The following is a 19,644-nucleotide window of genomic DNA, read 5'->3' on the forward strand; positions in this document are numbered from 1 at the left end:
GTGTTGTGGACACTAAAGAAGGTTTTCAAAGCTTGAAGAGGGATCAGGACCAGCTGGAAACATGGGCTGACAAATGGAATTTAATGCAGATGAGTGTGAGGTGTTGCATTTTGGAAGGACAAGCCAAGAAAGGACATACATGGTAACCAGTCGGGCAGTGAGGAGTACGATAGAACAGAGGGATCTGGGAATACAGACACCTCATTCTCTGAAAATGGTGTCACATGTGGATAGGGTTGCAAAGAGAACTTTTGGCACATTGACCTTGATCAATCAAAGGATAAAGTCTAATTTTCATTGGTGAGACCCAATTTGGATTATTGTGTGCAGTTTGGATCACCTAACTGCAGGAAGGATGGCAATTGTGCAGAGATTGACTTGGATGTGGCCTGGACGTCAGGAGCAGAGTTGTAGGAAAAGGTTAAACAGGTTATGATTTTATTCCCTGGAGTGTAGAATGAGGGAAGAATTGAGAGAGAGATTTAAAATGATGTGGAGGACAGAGTAAATATAGGTAGGCTTGTTCCACTGAGAGCAAGTGAAATACAAACCAGAGGACATGGGGTAAGGGTGAAGGGGATAAATTTAGGGGGAACATGAGGGAGAACGTCTTCACACAGAGTGAAGAGGTGGGAGAGTGGAACAAGCTGTCCGTTGAAGTGGTGACTGTGGGCTCAATTTTTAATTTGAAAAGAATTTGGACTGGTACATGGATGGGAGAGGTATGGAGGGCTATGGACTAGGTGCGTCAGAGGGCCTCGGCAGAAAAAGGGTTCGGAACAGACAAGAAGGGCCAAAGGGGCCTGTTTCTGTTCTGTAATATTGTAAGGTTCTATGGTTCGAATACTTCTTTGGAATAAATCAATCTCTGCCACTTTGCAAACAAATCTTACCTCCAAATGTGCTCCAAATCACCACTTTCCTCCCACCCCCCTTCACCTGTTCCTGAAACCCCCATCTATGGAGTTATCGTCTCTGCACCTGATGATCCCATTAATGATTTGCTGAGATTTTTTGCTCTGCTGTTATAATCTTGGAGGTCGTCCAAAATTCTGCCACCATTTTCTTAGGCCCCCATTAAACATGGATAAGGTCTGAGGAAACCCATACTGAAAATAGACACACAATGAGAGCAGAACTGTTTGGCTTCTTTGTTACAGTTTCCAATCTCGCCCCCACCATCTGGAAGCAAATTGGCTGTTGGATCTTCATCAGGCTCCCATTAAAACCTGATCAAGTTGGAATGAATGGAGCTCAACTTCCTATTTCAGGTGCCAAACTTACAACCTCCCATGTGGCCTTAACCACTGTTATTGGATGTGCACATTATCATTATTTCAAAGCATTCATCATTCTACTCGTAAATTAGAATAAGCAACATTACACAGTGATTTATGAAATAACAACTTTAATTTACCATGATATTTTCAAGTTCTTGCTGCAAGATTTCTGGATTAGGGATGGCCTCCAGCTGAACCATTCGTCTTTCTCTTTCTACTCTCTCTAGCCACAAACGCAGCTCATCTGCCTTCTCTTGCCATTGTTCAAATACCTTGGTGCTAAGACGGATTCCAAGTCCAATGCACTATAGAGTGAAAGAAATGAATGAGTATGTGGATTTTTAAAATGTACGATTTTGTGATGCGATCAAATATCGAGTGTCCAATCGATCCAAAATGGGTCAAGCGATACATTACTGGTCCATTACTTATGCCAACTATCATTTTTTTGTTCCCTGCATCAAGTTTTTTGAGGGTCACAGACAAAAAGGCAATGTTCACTCCTCACCAAAGGTGAAATGCCTGTTACCCTGCCGTACTGTTCCATTTTCTTGTTATGTCAATAAATCTTTTAATTGATATTTTGAGTTTGCTTTCAAAATAAACTGATGGTCAGGAATATATCAGAAGCATTGAAAACCTTCACAAATTTAGTGTGTCAGTGAAGATTAGACAGAAATTCTTTTGGGGCTGGGCTTGTTCCAGCCGAACACTTTGCATTTCTGTTATGCCATTCAAGCCTAACCCTTGGGTTTAGGACATACTGAGCCAGCGAGGTGACCTTTGTGGATTGGACACATTACACCGTGTTCAGTGACAAATGCACGTGGGAGGCCAGTCTGGAAAATCTTCACCAATTATGATCTGTTCGACATTTGATTTTATTAAAAGGAAATGAGTTCATGACTTATTTTCTGCAGTGGTCTCTGTCCAACTCGAGTGAGTTTGGCCACCAAGAGAGCTCCACAATACTGGAAAGATTTGATCATTGTTCCTGTTCTTCATGGGTATTATTAATCACAGCCGCAAACCTTTTCCAGAGCCACTCTTATAAGACTAAAACTTACACAAGTTGCTCAGTCTATCAAAATGCTCTCATGTTACTGATCTAAAGTAAAATTGGAGTTTAAATGCTATTAGTCAAAAAAAAGGAGATATGTCATACTTCTGATCGAAGTGCGTTGAAGCGAGCATCGGCGCTTTCAACCGTCTCCTCCACACGTTGGCTTATGGCATCAGGATCAATTGGGATCTTGTAGCTTTCAATTGCATTCCTGATTTCAAAGAGAAAGGCAGCATCGAAGAGACTTTTCCAAGATCGTCTGAGGTATCTTAGATCCCCTTTGAGAAACTGAAGATCATTGAAGAGGAATTTCTGCTTCTTAAGTTTGAATGTCAATGACGTGGAGTCAAATTCCTCAGCTTTTATTTTTTGTAGTTCCTTTTCTGAATGAATCATTAATGTTTCAAATTCATCATGATCTGTTTAAAGGAATATAATGGTGAAATAATCAAAATGATCAAATAATACCAGATTATATAGACTTTGACACATTGACAGGATCCTGTAATAATTACAAGTTGGGGTTATTCCAAACCACATGTAGCTTTCAGTTGTCTTACTTAGAATTCTTTTTAACTCTCAGTAAATAGTATTTTATAGTAATCTGGAAAATAAATGAATACTTTCCCTCACCTTTTCGGAACTTCTGCAGTTCTAGATGCAGATCCTCAATCACGTTTAATTGAGAATCTGCACTTGATAAAGCGGATTCGTACTCCTCCATCAAGACATTCAAGTTCTCCTGCAGTGCAACTTCCTCGTCTCGCAAAGGGTCCTGGACATTTTGTTCCAGGAAAGTCTGAGCTGCCTCTATGGCCAAAACCAACTCTTGCTCTTTCTGGGACAACTTTTGGCGATGTTCCTAGAAAAGAAACAATCCTAGGTTCATTTTTATTGCTCCAAGTTGTCTTGGGGGAGGTAAGGTTTCTATTTATTGCATTTGCAATTGAAATAAAATATTCAGGTTTCCCAATTTATTAAAAATCAGGGTACCAAAACACCCTTAAATACACACAGGAAACGTACTTCAAGTCCAGAAATCTAAATGGTTTTATGCTTTCGGAGGTTTAATCAACTACCTTGATCTACAATTCTTTGCTTGTGTCAAAGGATGAATCCTGCTGAGATGGAGTAGAATATATTCCATAGTTAATTTGACTGACAAGAAAATAAATCCTCTCCTTCAGTATTTGTACACAGTCCCTTCCCTGTCAAACAGACTTACTTTTATTTAAACTTAAGCACATTAAACTTTTGTCATTTGAATGATCTCATCCTTAACTTTCAATTCAGGGATTTAATATTCTTTCATGATGTAAAAGAGAACACGTGAAATCTAACGAGAGGTGACTGTGATCTAGTCAGGAGAATGTGAACTAGTTTGTAACTGTGTAAGAATGCACCCTTCTCACTGAAGTAACTGTGGGGTGGATGTCTATGTATATGAGTGTGTCAACATTTTTAAGAGATGGTGGATCTTCTTGTCTTTTTTCTTCACTGGTATCACTGTTTCCTTCACGCCAGACTTGCACATTTTCGCCCAGTGGTTTGCTGTGCCGTAGGCTCCACATTCAGAACCGTATGCGGGGCAATCATTTTGGTCACGGAGGGGTGTTGTCCGCTGCCCTTCCTACAGGTCCTGGGGGTGGCACTTTTCTGATTGTATTTTTTATAGCATCAACCCTTCCTTCTCTTTGCTGTGGGTGGGTCTGCATTGATAGGGATTTCATTTGCGTCCTCGTGGCTTTGAAGACTCTGGCTGTGTCAGAGTCTTTGGCCAATTTCAAGCTATCCTTCCCTAGAAGAGACTTTTGCACTTCAGGATGGGCATATTAGTGGATCAGCTAATCTTTCCTCTATATCCTTCCATCTGCATTTTGCAGCATTAATTTTTGGTGTAGTAAGGACGTTAGTAACAGTCTCATCAGTCTCTTACACAAAACCTTGAAATTCATTGCATTCAAGTCTAGGATTAGAGCTGAGTTCAAGGTGAGAAACAACCTTTGCAAATATCTGCTCTGGATCATTTTTCTCCACCCCGTAAGCTCTCAGCTATTAAATAAGTCACGGCCTGGCTCCCCTGTCCAGACATGTATAGAACTAACCTTCTCCTCGCTGTTGCATTTTTAAAATAGCTTTTCACTGCTAAATTGTACATCTGCTGAAACGTTTTCAACGATTCAACCATGTCTTCAGCCTCCCGTCCATCACTGGGTGAACTGCTGTTGCACCAGCCATTCATTTCCAGGTGTACTTTTTCTCTTCTTCCCCTTCAGATTTCAGTCACTTCCAATCCATTTTATAGTTTTATTCTTGTTCTCTCAGACCGACCACTGCCAACATGTTCTGTCTCCGTGTTACCTGGGAGGATTCTTAAATAACTTAAAGATGCAAGATTCAAATAACAGAAGGGAGTTTACTTACTGATGCCTTCCACCATCTCAGGAAACTGTTCACACTCATACTCATGTATAGGTGCCCCCCAGTAGTGCACGACGGTTACCACAGTGAGAAGGGTGTATTCCTAGGAAGTTACAAAAGAGTTCACATGATCCTGACGAGATAACACACCCGTCTCACTGTCGTAAATGTCGTGCACCAATGTGGGGTGCATGTCTATGTGAGTATGAACATTTCCTGGCATGGTGGAAGGCATCAATAAGTAAAATCTCTTCTGCTATTTGAATCTTGCATCTCTAAGAAGATGCAAGATTCAAATAGCAGAAGAGATTTTACTTCTGCTATTTAAGAAGCCTCCCACACAGAGACATAACGGTGACTTTATTGTATTTATCTTTACCATTTGGTTCAACATCCTTTGGACTTGACAAGACTTTATTCAAGTCGCCTTATTCCAAAACAAACCAGGCTGTCAAGCACACACAGGGCAATAATTTGCATACATGTTAAGCAATGCTTTACGAAAAGAAGATAACATCAATTGGTAAATGTTTAAAGATCTTTGCTCTTTTTTAACGATGAAAATCTGACTTGAGCACTGCATATTAAGGAATGACAAACATGAAAATCTATCCCCATTTGAGTGAAAACATTCTGGGTAATTATCATTTTCACATTAGTGCTTCAAGATGCAGGTGTCCCTGCCAGGGCCCAAACTGAACGAACGGCAATATCTTTCCCAGTTAGAAGGGAGAGGAGTGTGGAGGGGAATCAGCAGGTAGTAATGTTCCTACGGACCTAATGCACGTCCCTTTCCATGTCAGAAGGCTCCTCTTTGGACATATTCTTGGAGTCGAGTAGATGTCGTTCACTCCGTTGATAGAATACAGGACTACCTCAGTGGAGAGAATGAATGGAGGGCTAATCAAGCCAACTGCTTTGCTATGCTGTTGAGGTCCTTGGGCCCTTTGGGAATTGTGCTCATCCAGTCAAGTGCGGAGCAAAGGTTCGCCACCTACTGCTTGACAGGTAGCCTCTGATCTGTTTTAGTTATCACAGTACTCAAAGTGGCTGGTCCATGTTAGGACCACAGTGAGAAGGAGACCTGGAGTCATGTGACAAAACCCAATTGAAGTACCATTATGCAGGTTATTGGTGAACAATGCCACTTTATGTCACAGTGTGTGCGACACACTTTCCATCGGGCAGCTGATTAAATAAAGTATGGCTTTGTCCTGCTTTTGGTAGATGGACCAGATACCTGAAGAATTTGCCACTTTGTCAGAAGGATGTCAGTGGATCAACTGTGACAGGAGGTGAAAAAAAAATCTAGACTGAACTTCTCCAGTACTTCGAATGTGATGGAGTCTGGTCCTATTTGTCTGCTGCACTTGGTGTTCCTAAGTAAATCAAATAGGGTGAAAGTGATTTCTGTGATGGTGTCGGAAGAACCTGATGGAACATGCTAGAAAGTGTCTTAACCCCAACATTGTTATTCAGAAGCTGAGGCCTACCACCACTGAGAATGAGGAGACCCTTGGTCCCTCTTTTCCTGTTTACTGTTCATGACCCAGCCGGAAGGACGACAGAGCTCAGATTTCATCAGCGGTTAATTCTGTCTTTGGAATGTTATTTTTTTTTCTGCATTGCCTGCCCACTGTCCAGTGTTGTAAGATTATCAGTCTGGCACCTCATGTGCATCTGCATTCCCTATTAAACCATGGTGATGACTTGTCTTGGTTGTAATGGGAGAACTAACGATGGTAAGTAACACTTTCCTGCTGCAAATGTTAAAGGCCCATCGTACCTTTTGGCCACTGTGATTCCAGCTGTCAATTTATTCTGAATCTATCCCATTTAGCACAATGGTGCTACCACACATCAGAATTGAGGGAGCCCCTGGAGAAACATGGGATGAATCTTTCTGCTCCTGCTGTCACCAACAGTTGCCTCAACAACAGGAAAATTGTGGTAGTGAGGGGGTGTAGCCTTACTCACTCTCTTTTCCAAACCAATCCCTAGATCTGCACAAGGATCTGGCCTGGTTGAGTGGACGAACAGTGACGTTGCTACGCCAGAATTCATTCCGGTGGTGTATGCTTCCTCAACCCTTTTTGGTTGTGAATAGCTTGCATGGCCCATTCAATGGGTTATAAAGAGTTAATCACATGAGTGGGTGCTGGAGTTATCAAAATAGGGGAGGAGGTTCTTCCCTTTACAACATCAAGATCCACATTATCTGAGAATACAGCATTACTGAGGTGTAGAGTTTTTGTTAAGAAGCTGCCATGGTGAGATTGTTAGTGAAGGGCCTCTGTGACCATCGTCAATCACTGCCCCTTCACTAGTGAGTTAATCATATTCCCGTCATCTCTCATCACTTGCGTGACTGGGCCAGAGCAAAGAACAGAAAGTAGGACTGAGTTAGAAAGAGGATCTGCTAGATCTTTGAATAGGATTGGGAGAAGATCGTCAAAATTCAATTCAACATTATTTGGAAATTGTGTTAGTCATTATTTAAGTGAAATTTATTTAGTCGCCTTTCATCAAATCTGTACTGATCAGAGGTTCTGATGAAAAGTCCAATCCAAAATATTTTTACAATTGTTCGAATATACACTTATCCAAAACACCTGGAAGTGTTCATACCTTCAGGCCTTGCTGGTGGTCATTCAGTCTTTCGCCCATCTCAGCAAATGACCCCATCGCATCGTCCTCTTCCTCCATCTGGAAACCATCACCTAATGCGTAGAATTCGTCTTCGGTGATATGAACTCCATAGTGACCCTCGACTGCCAACCATTTCAGAAGATCACCTACTGTCTTCTGATGTTTTTGTAGGTGATCTTCTGTTGTTTCCTACAAATTGCAAAATCCTGTTAGTTTGAAGACGTGTTGTACTTTCCTGGCAGCAATTCCATATTCCCTCATCTATTTGCAAACCCTTGGGATTGAGGAGGATGTGAAACCACTTGAGTGGAAGATGCCTGTTTATAAACAGGGGCCATTCCACACCATTTCATCGGAATATGCACATGGGCAACACGTGGTCTTGCCCAGTCTTGGATCAATACGAAAAGGATGGAAAATACTAAAGACCAGCCTCCTATACACACACACGGGCATCGACGGAATTCCGCTTCATCATTTCCCTGCTCATGTCTCCCTAACACTGCCTTCATTTCTCGGGCCCCTTCGTCTAATCCCTCCCCTTTCATTTCAAAGGCCTTCTCTGCGTCTAAAGCAACTGCTACTGTTGGCGCTTTACTCCCTTCTACTGCATGAATTAAGTTAATAAATTTACAAATATTGTCTGTTGTGCGTCTTTTTTTAATAAATCCAGTTTGGTCTAGATTTACCATTTTAGGTACATAATCTGCTAATCTGTTTGCTAATAGTTTAGCTATTATCTTATAATCTGTGTTAAGTAATGATATTGGTCGATATGATGCTGGTGCGAGTGGATCTTTCCCTTGCTTTGGTATTACTGTAATTATTGCTGTTTTACATGAATCTGGTAAGCTTTGTGTTTTGTCAATCTGGTTGATTACTTCCAGGAGGGGAGGAATTAATAAATCTTTAAATGTTTTATAGAATTCTATTGGGAATTCATCCTCTCCTGGTGTTTTATTATTTGGTAGTTTTTTTTTTATTATCTCTTGTATTTCTACTATTTCAAATGGTTCTGTTAATTTATTTTATTCCTCTATTTGTGATTTTGGTAGTTCAATTTTAGTTAAAAATTCATCTATTTTGCCTTCTTTCCCTTCGTTTTTAGTTTGGTATAATTGTTCATAGAATTCTCTAAAGTTTTCATTGATCTCCGTTGGATTATATGTGATTTGTTTGTCTTTTTTCCTTGATGCCAATACAATTTTCTTAGCTTGTTCTGTCTTAAGCTGCTATGCTAGGATTTTGTGCGTTTTTTCCCTTAGTTCATAATATTTCTGTTTTGTCTTCATTATGTTCTTCTCCACCTTATATGTTTGTAGTGTTTCATATTTTATTTTTTGATCTGCCAATTCTCTTCTTTTAGTTGTATCTTCCTTCATTGCTAATTCTTTTTCTATATTTACTATTTCCCTTTCCAACTGCTCTGTTTCCTGATTATAGTCCTTCTTCATCTTGGCTACATAACTTATTATTTGCCCTCTAATGAATGCTTTCATTGCATCCCATAGTATAAACTTATCTTTCACTGATTCCGTATTTATTTCAAAGTACATTTTAATTTGTCTTTCAATGAATTCTCTAAAATCCTGCCTTTTAAGTAGCATGGAGTTTAATTTCCATCTATACATTCTTGGAGGGATGTCCTCTAACTCTGTTGTCAATATCAAGGGTGAATGGTCCGATAATATTCTAGCTTTATATTCTGTTTTTCTTACTCTATCTTGCTTACGAGCTGATAACAGAAATAGGTTTATTCTTGAGTATGTTTTATGTCTACCCGAATAATATGAATATTCCTTTTCCTTTGGGTGTTGTTTCCTCCATATATCCAAAAGTTGCATTTCTTGCATCGATTTAATTATAAATTTGGTTACTTTGTTCTTTCTGTTAATTTTTTTCCCAGTTTTATCCATATTTGAATCCAAATTAAGGTTGAAATCCCCTCCTATTAATATGTTCCCTTGCGTATCTGCTATCTTCAAAAAAATATCTTGCATAAACTTTTGATCTTCTTCGTTAGGTGAATATACATTGAGTAGATACCAAAACTCCAAATATATCTGACATTTTATCATTACATATCTCCCTGCTGGATCTATTATTTCCTCTTCTATTTTAATTGGTACATTTTTACTGATTAATATAGCTACTCCTCTTGCTTTTGAATTATACGACGCTGCTGTTACATGTCCTACCCAATCTCTCTTTAATTTCTTGTGCTCCAATTCAGTTAAATGTGTTTCTTGCACAAATGTTATATCAATTTTTTCTTTTTTCAGTAAATTTAGCAGTTTCTTCCTTTTGATTTGGTTATGTATTCTGTTAATATTTAAAGTCATATAGTTCAACGTAGCCATTTCAAACTTTGTTTATCTTCCCTTTCCGTTTCTCCATCATCACCTTTCCTTCTTATCCATTTCTGTTTTCTTGTTTTGAACACTTTATAAGACAACATTTCTAAAACATCAAACATTTTCCTTATTCTCCTACTTAAAACTTCTTTAACCCCATTCTCCCCTCCCCCTCCTGCGTTGCCCTTTATCCCTTGTTGGGCAAACACATCTCCCCTCTCCATTTGGATTTGCGAATTCACTCGCAAATGTCAACTGATTTTGCAGTGACCGTAACTCATCCCCACCCAGCCCCCCCCGGAAAAGATTTCAATTTTCATATGTAACAAAGGTCACTCTTTTAATTCCCTCCTTATTCCCTCTATTCCCTTTCATTCCCTTATTAATTCTTATCTATACTCTATATATTTTCCTCTAAATACGTATACATTCATGTATACACACACATACATACACATCTACATATATATATATATATATATATATATATATAAAATATATACATACATATACCCATATACACACATACATATAGTTCGTGGTCATTTTTACTCTCATTACATGTCTTCATCTCTCTGCTTGTTTTGTAGTTGTTCTGCAAATTTTCGTGCTTCCTCTGGATCCGAGAATAGTCTGTTTTGTTGCCCTGGAATAACTATTTTAAGTACCGCTGGGTACTTTAACATAAATTTATATCCTTTTTTCCATTAGATCGTTTTTGCTGTATTGAACTCCTTCCTCTTCTTCAGGAGATCAAAACTTATGTCTGGATAGAAAAAAAAATTTTGACCTTTGTATTCCAGTGGCTTTTTGTCTTCTCTTATTTTCTTCATTGCTTTCTCCAATATATTTTCTCTTGTATATCTTAAAAATTTTACTAAAATGGATCTTGGTTTTTGCTGCGGTTGTGATTTCGGGGCTAATGTTCTATGTGCCCTCTCTATTTCAATTTCTTCCTGTAATTCTGGTCTTCCTAGGACCCTGGGGATCCAATCTTTTATAAATTCTCTCATATTCTTGCCTTCTTCATCTTCCTTAAGGCCCACTATCTTTATATTATTTCTTCTAATGTAGTTTTCCATTATATCTGTCTTCTGAGCTTACAGCTCGTGTGCCTCTTTAACTTTTTTATTAGATTCTTCTAATTTCTCTTTTGTCCTCTACTTCCATTTCTACGATTATTTCTCGTTCTTCCACATTCTCCACTCTTTTTCCTATCTCTGATATGACCATTTCTATTTTATTCATTTTTTTCTTCTGCATTCTTAATTCTTCTTTTTATCTCATTAAATTCTTGTAATTGCCATTCTTTCACTGATTCCATATATTCTTTGAAAAAAGATACATCCATTGTCTTGCCTTTCTCTTCTTCTTCCACTTCTTTCTGTTCTTCTTCTTCTTCTTCCTCTGGATTGACCATCTGTTGTTTCCTTCTTTTCTTTTTACCTTCTTCTTTCTTGTTGTCATTATTGTCTCTGTTCTGCACCAGCTGCTGTGCTGCAGGTGTCTCTCTCAGCTGTGGAGATCGACTCCGCAGCTGTTTCCCCCTCCCGTCAGTGTGTTTTTTTTCTTGCGCGGTTGCGCACTTTTACTCGGCTCTGCGAGCCATTTTTGTAGTCCCGAGCCCGGGACTTCCACTGACCTGAGGGAGCGGGCTTCTCTCTCCGCGGCGGACCTCCTCGGACAGGTAAGGCCTTCACCTTCTTCTTCCGACGTTCTTTCTTCTTCTCTTCTTCCCGTTGTTTTCGACTTTTCTCTCTTCGCTGCCATTTTCTTCTCACCTTTATTTTTACTTTGTTTTAAATTTTAATCTTGTACCTTTGTGTTTTGTGTGTTTTTTTTAAACTTTTCCAGAGAGGGCTGGAATTCCCTGACCGGCCACTACTCCATCACGTGACTCCCCCAACTGGATCATCTTCAGCTGTCATCATTTTCTTAGTCACAGACCTAGTTACCGCACATGCAGGATATATCTCACCATCCACTCTAACCACATCCTTACTAGGCCAATTTGTCAATCTTAAAACTGACCCAACTTTATTCTCTGACAAATCATTCCCCAGCAAAAACGAGACACCTTGCATGGGTAACTCCTACTACAACAGTTCCTTTGACTAATTCTGAATTTAGCACAACCTTGTGAAGCAATATTGACCCTACCTCATCTCGAACACCTTTAATCAAAGTTGTCTCCTCTGTGTCTGTCCTTTGATCCACAGTTAAAACGGTTTCTAACAACAATGACTGAGCAGCCTCAGTATCTCTAAGAATGTTAACTGGAACCTGTGGTTCTCCCTCCTTTATTGAGACAAAGCCCTCTGACACAAAAGGCTTGAAAACATCCATGACCTACTGATCAGGTTATGCACCTCTGCTCTCCTTAAATTCCACTGTTTCTGTATACATGGTTCTGGTTAAACCTGTTTTTACCTTTTCTGTTTCAAGACTAGACAGTCACACGACCAGCTTTCTTACACAAATGGCATATAAATACAGAAGTTCTGTCCTTTCCTACCTTTCCTTCATCTTTTTACTGAACATTTTCTCCAGACTTTATTTCAGCCCTACTATCCTGCTCCATCCTAACCTTATGAACAGGTTTATTAATCTGGTCCACATGAGCTCTCTGAAAATGCCTATTATTCTGGAATGTCCTTTTGTGAGTCTTCCTCAACAAATTTTCCTTCACATGTAATATTTCACTATTATAATCCTCTACGTTTGTGCTTTTCTCATCCAATGTTTAACTTCAACAATTTTCAATGCCTCAGAAATAGCCATCAGTTCCTATTTTCTCACCTTCTGCAGTTCTGCAGGTGATGGTTGTAACAAAAATGTATCAACATCCATTGCTGCAGTTTTTCCAGACACAAGCTTTCTGTAAGCTTGTAAAAATAGCCTGCAAAAACATCCCAATCAACTAATAAATCATGAAACTGCAATGTTCAAATCCTAAAGGATGAGCCCCCATAAAATGTTACGGAGTCCAGATGACCCCAAAAACCAGTAGCAATAGATATGCACGACAACACAGGGTTATTTAAACAAAAGTAGTTTAGAATTTTATTTGAACATGAAAACAGAATTGAACTTTAACTTATTACTTAACCTACCTAACCCACTTAATCCGCCCTCAAATACTAAGTGCAGGTGAGTGTAATGTGTATTGAAGATTAGAAAAGTTCTTTGGATCACAGTCCTGGTTGCAGGCAATTCTTGCAACAGTGCTCATACATTAGCATTAACAAAGTTCACCAAGCTTTGGTGTTTAACAGACAAATGGTTACCACTCAGAAGGGCTCTTGCTGGTTTTCAGAGAGAGAGATTCCATTTCCAGAGCATCTGCAACTGATTTCTTCTTAATTAGTCTTTCTGACAGAACTTGCCCCCTTCAGGGTTCTCCGGATGATCCTTTTTCTTTCAGGTCATCTTTCAGACCACCAGTCTTCTCCTTTGACCAGGCAGCCTTCCAAAGTTTGGCAGCTTGTCCCTCTGGAACAGATTTCTCTGACTCCTTCTCTCTCACTCCCTCCCTCTCTGAGAGCAAAGCTGTTCTAACTCTGCCTGCTAACGCCACATGCTCTCCTAGGCAAGCTGTATGTGGATACTTTGTTGCTCCTTTGCAAAAAGCAGGATGCAATAATCCTGCTAAAATTCTGGGTTTTCAAATGTGTGTGTGTGGAAGCTGCTTGAGTAATTCATTCCAAGCTACCTCTAAAACTCTTGTCACACTGCACATTCAGAGATCTGAGAAGAACCCTTGGCCGATCCAACTTTGCTTGAAAGTAAACAACAATCACTAGCGATCTGTGGTCGTCTCAGCCTTCCTTAAGATAGGTTGCAGACACCACCTTATCAATTAGTGCATTGGATCAGGTAGTGCCGGAAATACACAGAGAAGCCGCTGTGTGGAGATTTCACAGAAATACAGTTTAGAAGCAGGAAAGGATCAGATGTTATTGAACAACAATGAAAGAAACTATTAGCATGTGGTCTACAAAGTAACCTTCTTTTTGTATACTTTATTTAAAATCAAATTCAAAATCCACAATAAAATACATCATATTAACATACAAAAATTTCCCCCATATATACCCCCCTCCCACCCCCTCTCTTAGCTCCCTCCCATCCTCTACAACCTCAAACTAAAGAAACAAACCATCATAGTCGGGTTTGATGTCACCAATCAACCATGACATATTTAGACCCATACATTTCACAGAGGGACCCGCACATTAACAAAAATGGTAGACGGATGGCGTAAATTGTAAGTTATCTTTTCCAATGGAATACATGCTTGCAATTCCATGTCCCATCTCTGAATACTTAATTCAATTTCATCTTTCCAGGTTATAGCTTTACATTTTCTCGCTACTGCCTATTCCAACTGAATAAATGCAATTTGAAATGTATCCAATTTCATTTCCAAACTCCATTTTACTTCATATGTCCCAATAAAAATTCCATAATTCCATTCAGAAAGGGTTACACCTGATCACCTAACCATACTGAATGTAAAAAAGACCCTATCTATTCCCCACATTGAAAACACATATCCAAAGAGATAAATCTATACCTCTTCAACTTCTCAGGTGTTAAGTAAAGTTGATGAATAAAATTATAATGAACGAATCTTTATCTTACGTTTACTGGCTTAGTCACACTGTCCTCACATAATGTCATCCAATCATCCTGAGAAATTAAAACCGACAGATCCTTCTTCCTTTTACTTCTCACTTTATAAATATCCGACTTAGGCATCTTATTTTGTAATAAAGCATACATTTGTGTAATCAATCCCCTTTCCCCTCCTTCAATAATTGAACATTCAAATCTCTTCCTTCGAGGTAATCTCAAACTGTGTCCAAAATTATCTAGTAACAAAGTTGGTAACTAAGCATGGACCTGATCCATATTTTTCATTCTATCATTGATATGAAACAAAATTTCCAGCTTCATAACAATCTTCGGCCAAGATAATACCTTTCTTTTCCCAAATATTCAGGAATACGTGATTTATTTTTATACAAAGCTTATTTTAATACAAAGGGTTTTAGCCGAAATTTTGCCCTCAGCACCAATAGCAACATTGGTCCGATACCATATTTCCATGAAATGTTTTAACACCGGTAAAGGATAATTTTGGAAAAGTTGAGCATTCCATTTATAAATAAACTGTTGCATTCTTTGTTCATGAAGCTGAGCCATTTGGATTTTAGCCCAACGTAAAGATTGTTGTGATCCAACCATTCTATTAATAAACTTGAATTGTGCCGCTTCATAATAATCCTGAAAATGTGGTAATTATAAAACTCCAAGTCAATTTTTGTATAGATACTCTTGCCAATTTACCTTTTCATAATAAAGATCTTCCCAGCACATGGAAATCCTTAAAACCTTTTAGGAATCCCACATGTAATTGATTGACAAAAATACTGAATACGGGGGAAAACATTCATTTTAAAACACTGTCGTGATGGACACAACCAAGAAAGACTCAGCCACCACATTGAAAGCCATTAATGACGTTTTTATTCAAATTCAGCCCGCGCCCGCTTAAGGGCAGCCTAAGCTCAGTCACCTCGTGCATTGTGATATCAGAATCGCTGCCCCAGGCGTGCGCTGGGCAGGTGACTTGAGGCAGGGAGAAAACCTTGACAGCGCCATCTTCCCATGGCTGCTCCGCCATGTGGCGTTATACACCATGGGAGACTGCGCCGCCACATCGCCCTATTAAAGTTATCAGTAAATCTTTCCACCTATTTAAATCTAATTTAATTTTATGCTATAATAGTCTATAATTCAACTCATATAAATGATTATAATTATCATCTACATTTATCCCAAAATACTTAATTTTATCCAACCGCTTAAATGTAACAATATCTGCAGTTTGCAAAATCCATTCTTGTCAAAGGCATCATTTCACTCTTATCCCAATTAACCTTATATCCTGATAATGCACCACACTGTTCCAACCTTGCATGTAACCTTCCTAACGACTGCGTAGGATTTGTTAAATATATCAAAGCATCATCGGCAAATAAATTCATTTTATACTCTTCCTCATTTGCCTTAATATCTTTAACATCACCATCTTGTCTAATCATTCGCGCTAACGGTTCAATAACCAAAGCAAATAAAGCCGGTGACAAAGGACACCCTGTCAAGTTGATCTAGATAATATAAAGGAAGAAGATACTTGTCCATTTGTCACCACTCTAGCCAATGGATTTTTATATAAGGCCTTCACCCAACCAATAAAGAGTGGCCCAAATTTAAATTTTTCCAATACCTTAAACAAAAATCCCCATTTTACTCTGTCTGCAAGGTAACCTTGATTAGAGAGAGGCATTAGATTAGATGTATTTTTTAGATTTAATTTTTCGAGTTGTTTTCTTTTTCTTTTTATTCTTTTGTTTTGTACAATTTATTTCAATAAATGGGTTCACCATATAGATTATTTCTTATTACATTACAACTCCGATTATCTGAAAGGGCTGTGACCAACCGGCTGCTGCCGAGAGGCCGCTCTCCTGGACGACGGCAGGACAAGGGATTCTTCCAACCACTTGCTGGGAGTGAGTGGTGTGCAGTTTGATGGGAGAGTTGGAGAGAAAAGTCAATAGGGGAAGGTAAAGAAGGAATAGAAAAAGAGAGGGGAGGGAGTTACCTGAAACGAGAACAATCGATGTTCTAATTTCACGTGCAATAATTTTTTTTTCAACCTGAGAGGTTAGTTTGTCTCTGAAAAATATTTCAGATAAATGCAGATTCCTGATTTGTTTTGGATATCTTCATTTATTTGAATTTTTGTAAACTTTTGGATAAATGAGGATTTCAGCGAATCTGATTTTGGATGATTGGAGTTGGAGTGTAATTGTTTTGGAGGTTAACAAGTCATCCTGAATGTAGTTTCATTAACTTTGTTTTCTTCGCGTGTCCTTACTCGTAATGGAATGAATTGTCACGTGGTTTTCAGATTTCTGTATGTATGCTTATATGTTAAACTCAATAAAAACATTTTACCAAGAACAAGCATGTGGTCTTGCTGGTAAAAGTCACAGTTAAAACTTAATGACTATTTTCAAATCCACTGCAAAGCATTATCTTCATCATGTGAACCATGGCAGTGAACAGAACAAAAGTATCTGGAAAAAGCAAGGCAAAACACCTTTCAGGATTGGCCCAATGAACATTGGTTCAAGGGTTGCTGAAGGCATTGCAACTGAACACATGGCACAGGGTCAATCCCCAGAGACATTCAGATTTCACACCTATACACTCAAGGCTGAGGTTTCTGACTTGAATTTGATGAAAGGCAAACCACAGATTCTTGGTGCATCTTTACGAAGAACACTCTTGTTTTGATTTCAGCCACAAAACCAGGACTCCAGTCTTTCATCAGTCTTTCTTCCAGGGCAGAAACCAAAGGAAAGGGCACATTCTTCTGGGGGTCCTTGGTTAATATTTACTCTTAAATCACCATGGCAGAAACACAGAACAGAACACTGCAGCATAGTACAGGCCCTTCAGCCCTTGATGTTGTGCCAACCCATATATTCCTTCCTAAAAAAAGCACTAAACTCTCCCTACTCCAAAACAATAAAGAGAATTTAATTCCTGCCTTTGACAGCCAATTGTTCCCAGAAGAAATATTAAAAATAATTATACTTCAAATGTAACAACAGAAAATGTTGGAAATAGTCAGCAGGTTGGTCACCTCCTGACTTGCTGGGAGTTTCCAGCCTTTTCTGTTCTTATTGAAATATCCAGTAATTCCAGTTTTATCATTTACACTTTAAAGCTTGGGGATCCTTTGTGCTGTGAAAGGAAAGAGAATGTTTTTCATTTTAATTTACAAAAATAAGACTATCTGGACCCATTTATTAAGTAGGAATGTATAAATTCCAAGTAGGATTCACTTGTTGATGACCTTGTTTAAGTTTCAGAATAAATGAAGCACCCAATCTGTAGATGCTTTGGAAAAAGATAAGACAAAGCATAACTGATTTACCAACACTGAATTGGAGATAATTAGCTGTGAAACACCAAGCTCTCCTTATAGGATGAGTGTCTGATGTTTACGTGAGTAATGAACCTTGTGCACACAGTACAACTTATGTTCATTTCGACATTGCCTCAAGAAGGTTTCACACGTGACCGAGAGTACCTGCTGCGTGTTTTCTTCCCTGCGGTCGACATTGAAGTCTGACGATTCCTCCGCAGCAACTCGGGAATGAAACCACCTGCCTCTGATCTTCTTGCAGCAGTTGCACGTCATTCTTTTCCGAGGAGTGAGGGATCTCCTACTCTGCTCCTCTTCCCCAGCCACTCGTGCCACTCGTAGACAGCCCAAGGCATTGCCCATTCTCCTACAAGTCACATGCGAGGTGTTTCCAGTGACGTGTGATGTAGTAATTCAAATACGTCACCACCGTGAGCCTCACTTGGCCAAAAAGCCCTGGTATTCGTCAAAGACTGTGCCACGCGCTCGCACCACGTTCAACCCTCACAATGGACACGACTGCAGTCTCAGCAACTGGGTTTGCTGGCTGTGTGATGTCATCAATGGGTTTATTGTTACACAATAATACAGAAAGACAAGTGAAACCATGGCAATCTCCCAATATTTACTCTCTCGCTATGATGTCACAATGAGACCCCAACCCCCCCACATTCTCGGAATGAATGTACTCAAGGGGCAGTTTATATTTGAGGGTCTCCCGCCAACCATTGTTGTCGGGGCAGCCAGGTGGACTCCTCTTGTCATTGCCCCTCCCTCCCAGGTAGTCTGCACCCACCTGGATCGGGTGCCAGGGGGCTATAAGGAGATCGGGGAAGTGATTGATACCCTCCTCTATGAGGGGGTGTGATAAGACAGCCCAATCTGGCCTGTCTTTAAGAAAAATGGCACGTGGTGTATGATACTGTAAATTGGACAAATTCACTCCCCACCCCCCCACCCCCACCCCCCCCCCCCACTCACTCTTGCTGCGGTCGTTTTCGATGTGGTTAAATTGGTGGAGGATATCACGGGCAGGGGCGACAAACCCTGGTATGCCGTGGTCAACATCGACAATGTGTTCTTCTCTAACCCATTAAGCCCCAACTCCCAGGACAATAGTGGATCCCTACACAGGTGTTCTGTGGGCACTGCCCTTCAGGCAGGCTGACCAGGACAGCAGCATTCAGGGGCTGAAATACCTCTCTTCCATTTATGGAACACCAGAGGATTGAACTGGCTTCTTGCTGGGAAGATCACATTCGGAGAGTACAGTTTTGGGTTGGACGTGAAGATGAATGGAAGATAGTAAATTCTGTGACAAAGCGCCGTTACGACACATTCACATCCTTCACCGTGCTGGAGAAAAGGTCAAGATACCATAAACCAAAAGTTAACATCGCATAGTGATTCCCAAAGTGGGTGCTGCCTCCCCTCTATGGGCATTTAAGAGACCCTTAGACTGGCACCTAGATTAGCGAATAATAGAGGGTCACAAGGCAGGAAGACTTTAGTATTTTAGTTTGGAAGGAATATATGGGTCTGCACAACATTAAGGGCATAAGGGCCTCTACTGTGCTGTAGTGTTCTATGTTCTAATGACATCATTCTTTTCACCTTCAAAGAATAGGCACCTGACCTGTCTTGCCCTTCTTTATAAATGTTCTGCATTTATATAAGTGGAGAATATACTGTGGTGATATGCTATTACTCCTCTAGGTCACCAGGACCACCACCTGACAACCTCATATATAAAGCCGACCAATCCTAGGCTCCTCCATTCTGACCTGGGCTTGCACAGAGGCAAGAACTTGCTTTATATACTTGTCTATTAAAACTAGCATTTAACTTGGACTCTGTCTAATGTGGTTG

The 19,644-nt window shown here is 39.7% G+C and overlaps 2 protein-coding genes across 2 annotated transcripts in view; one reads left to right on the forward strand and one right to left on the reverse strand.

Annotated features, from left to right (window-relative positions):
• The window catches only part of LOC138759078 (microtubule-actin cross-linking factor 1-like), a 34,568-nt gene extending 16,292 nt beyond the window's left edge, over positions 1 to 18,276 (reverse strand). Inside the window, exons 1-5 of the mRNA XM_069928948.1 lie at positions 17,941 to 18,276; positions 7,393 to 7,602; positions 2,977 to 3,205; positions 2,446 to 2,762; positions 1,418 to 1,585 (exon numbers count right to left, since the gene is read on the reverse strand). Coding sequence (XP_069785049.1) covers positions 1,418 to 1,585; positions 2,446 to 2,762; positions 2,977 to 3,205; positions 7,393 to 7,602; positions 17,941 to 18,138 — 1,122 coding nt within the window. The 5' untranslated portion in view covers positions 18,139 to 18,276. The remainder of the gene's footprint in view (positions 1 to 1,417; positions 1,586 to 2,445; positions 2,763 to 2,976; positions 3,206 to 7,392; positions 7,603 to 17,940) is intronic.
• The window catches only part of LOC138759079 (microtubule-actin cross-linking factor 1-like), a 97,147-nt gene that overhangs the window by 36,955 nt on the left and 40,548 nt on the right, over positions 1 to 19,644 (forward strand). The window lies entirely within an intron of this gene.

This window comes from Narcine bancroftii, chromosome 3, assembly GCF_036971445.1.
Source record: "Narcine bancroftii isolate sNarBan1 chromosome 3, sNarBan1.hap1, whole genome shotgun sequence".
In the NCBI taxonomy this organism is placed as follows: domain Eukaryota; kingdom Metazoa; phylum Chordata; class Chondrichthyes; order Torpediniformes; family Narcinidae; genus Narcine; species Narcine bancroftii.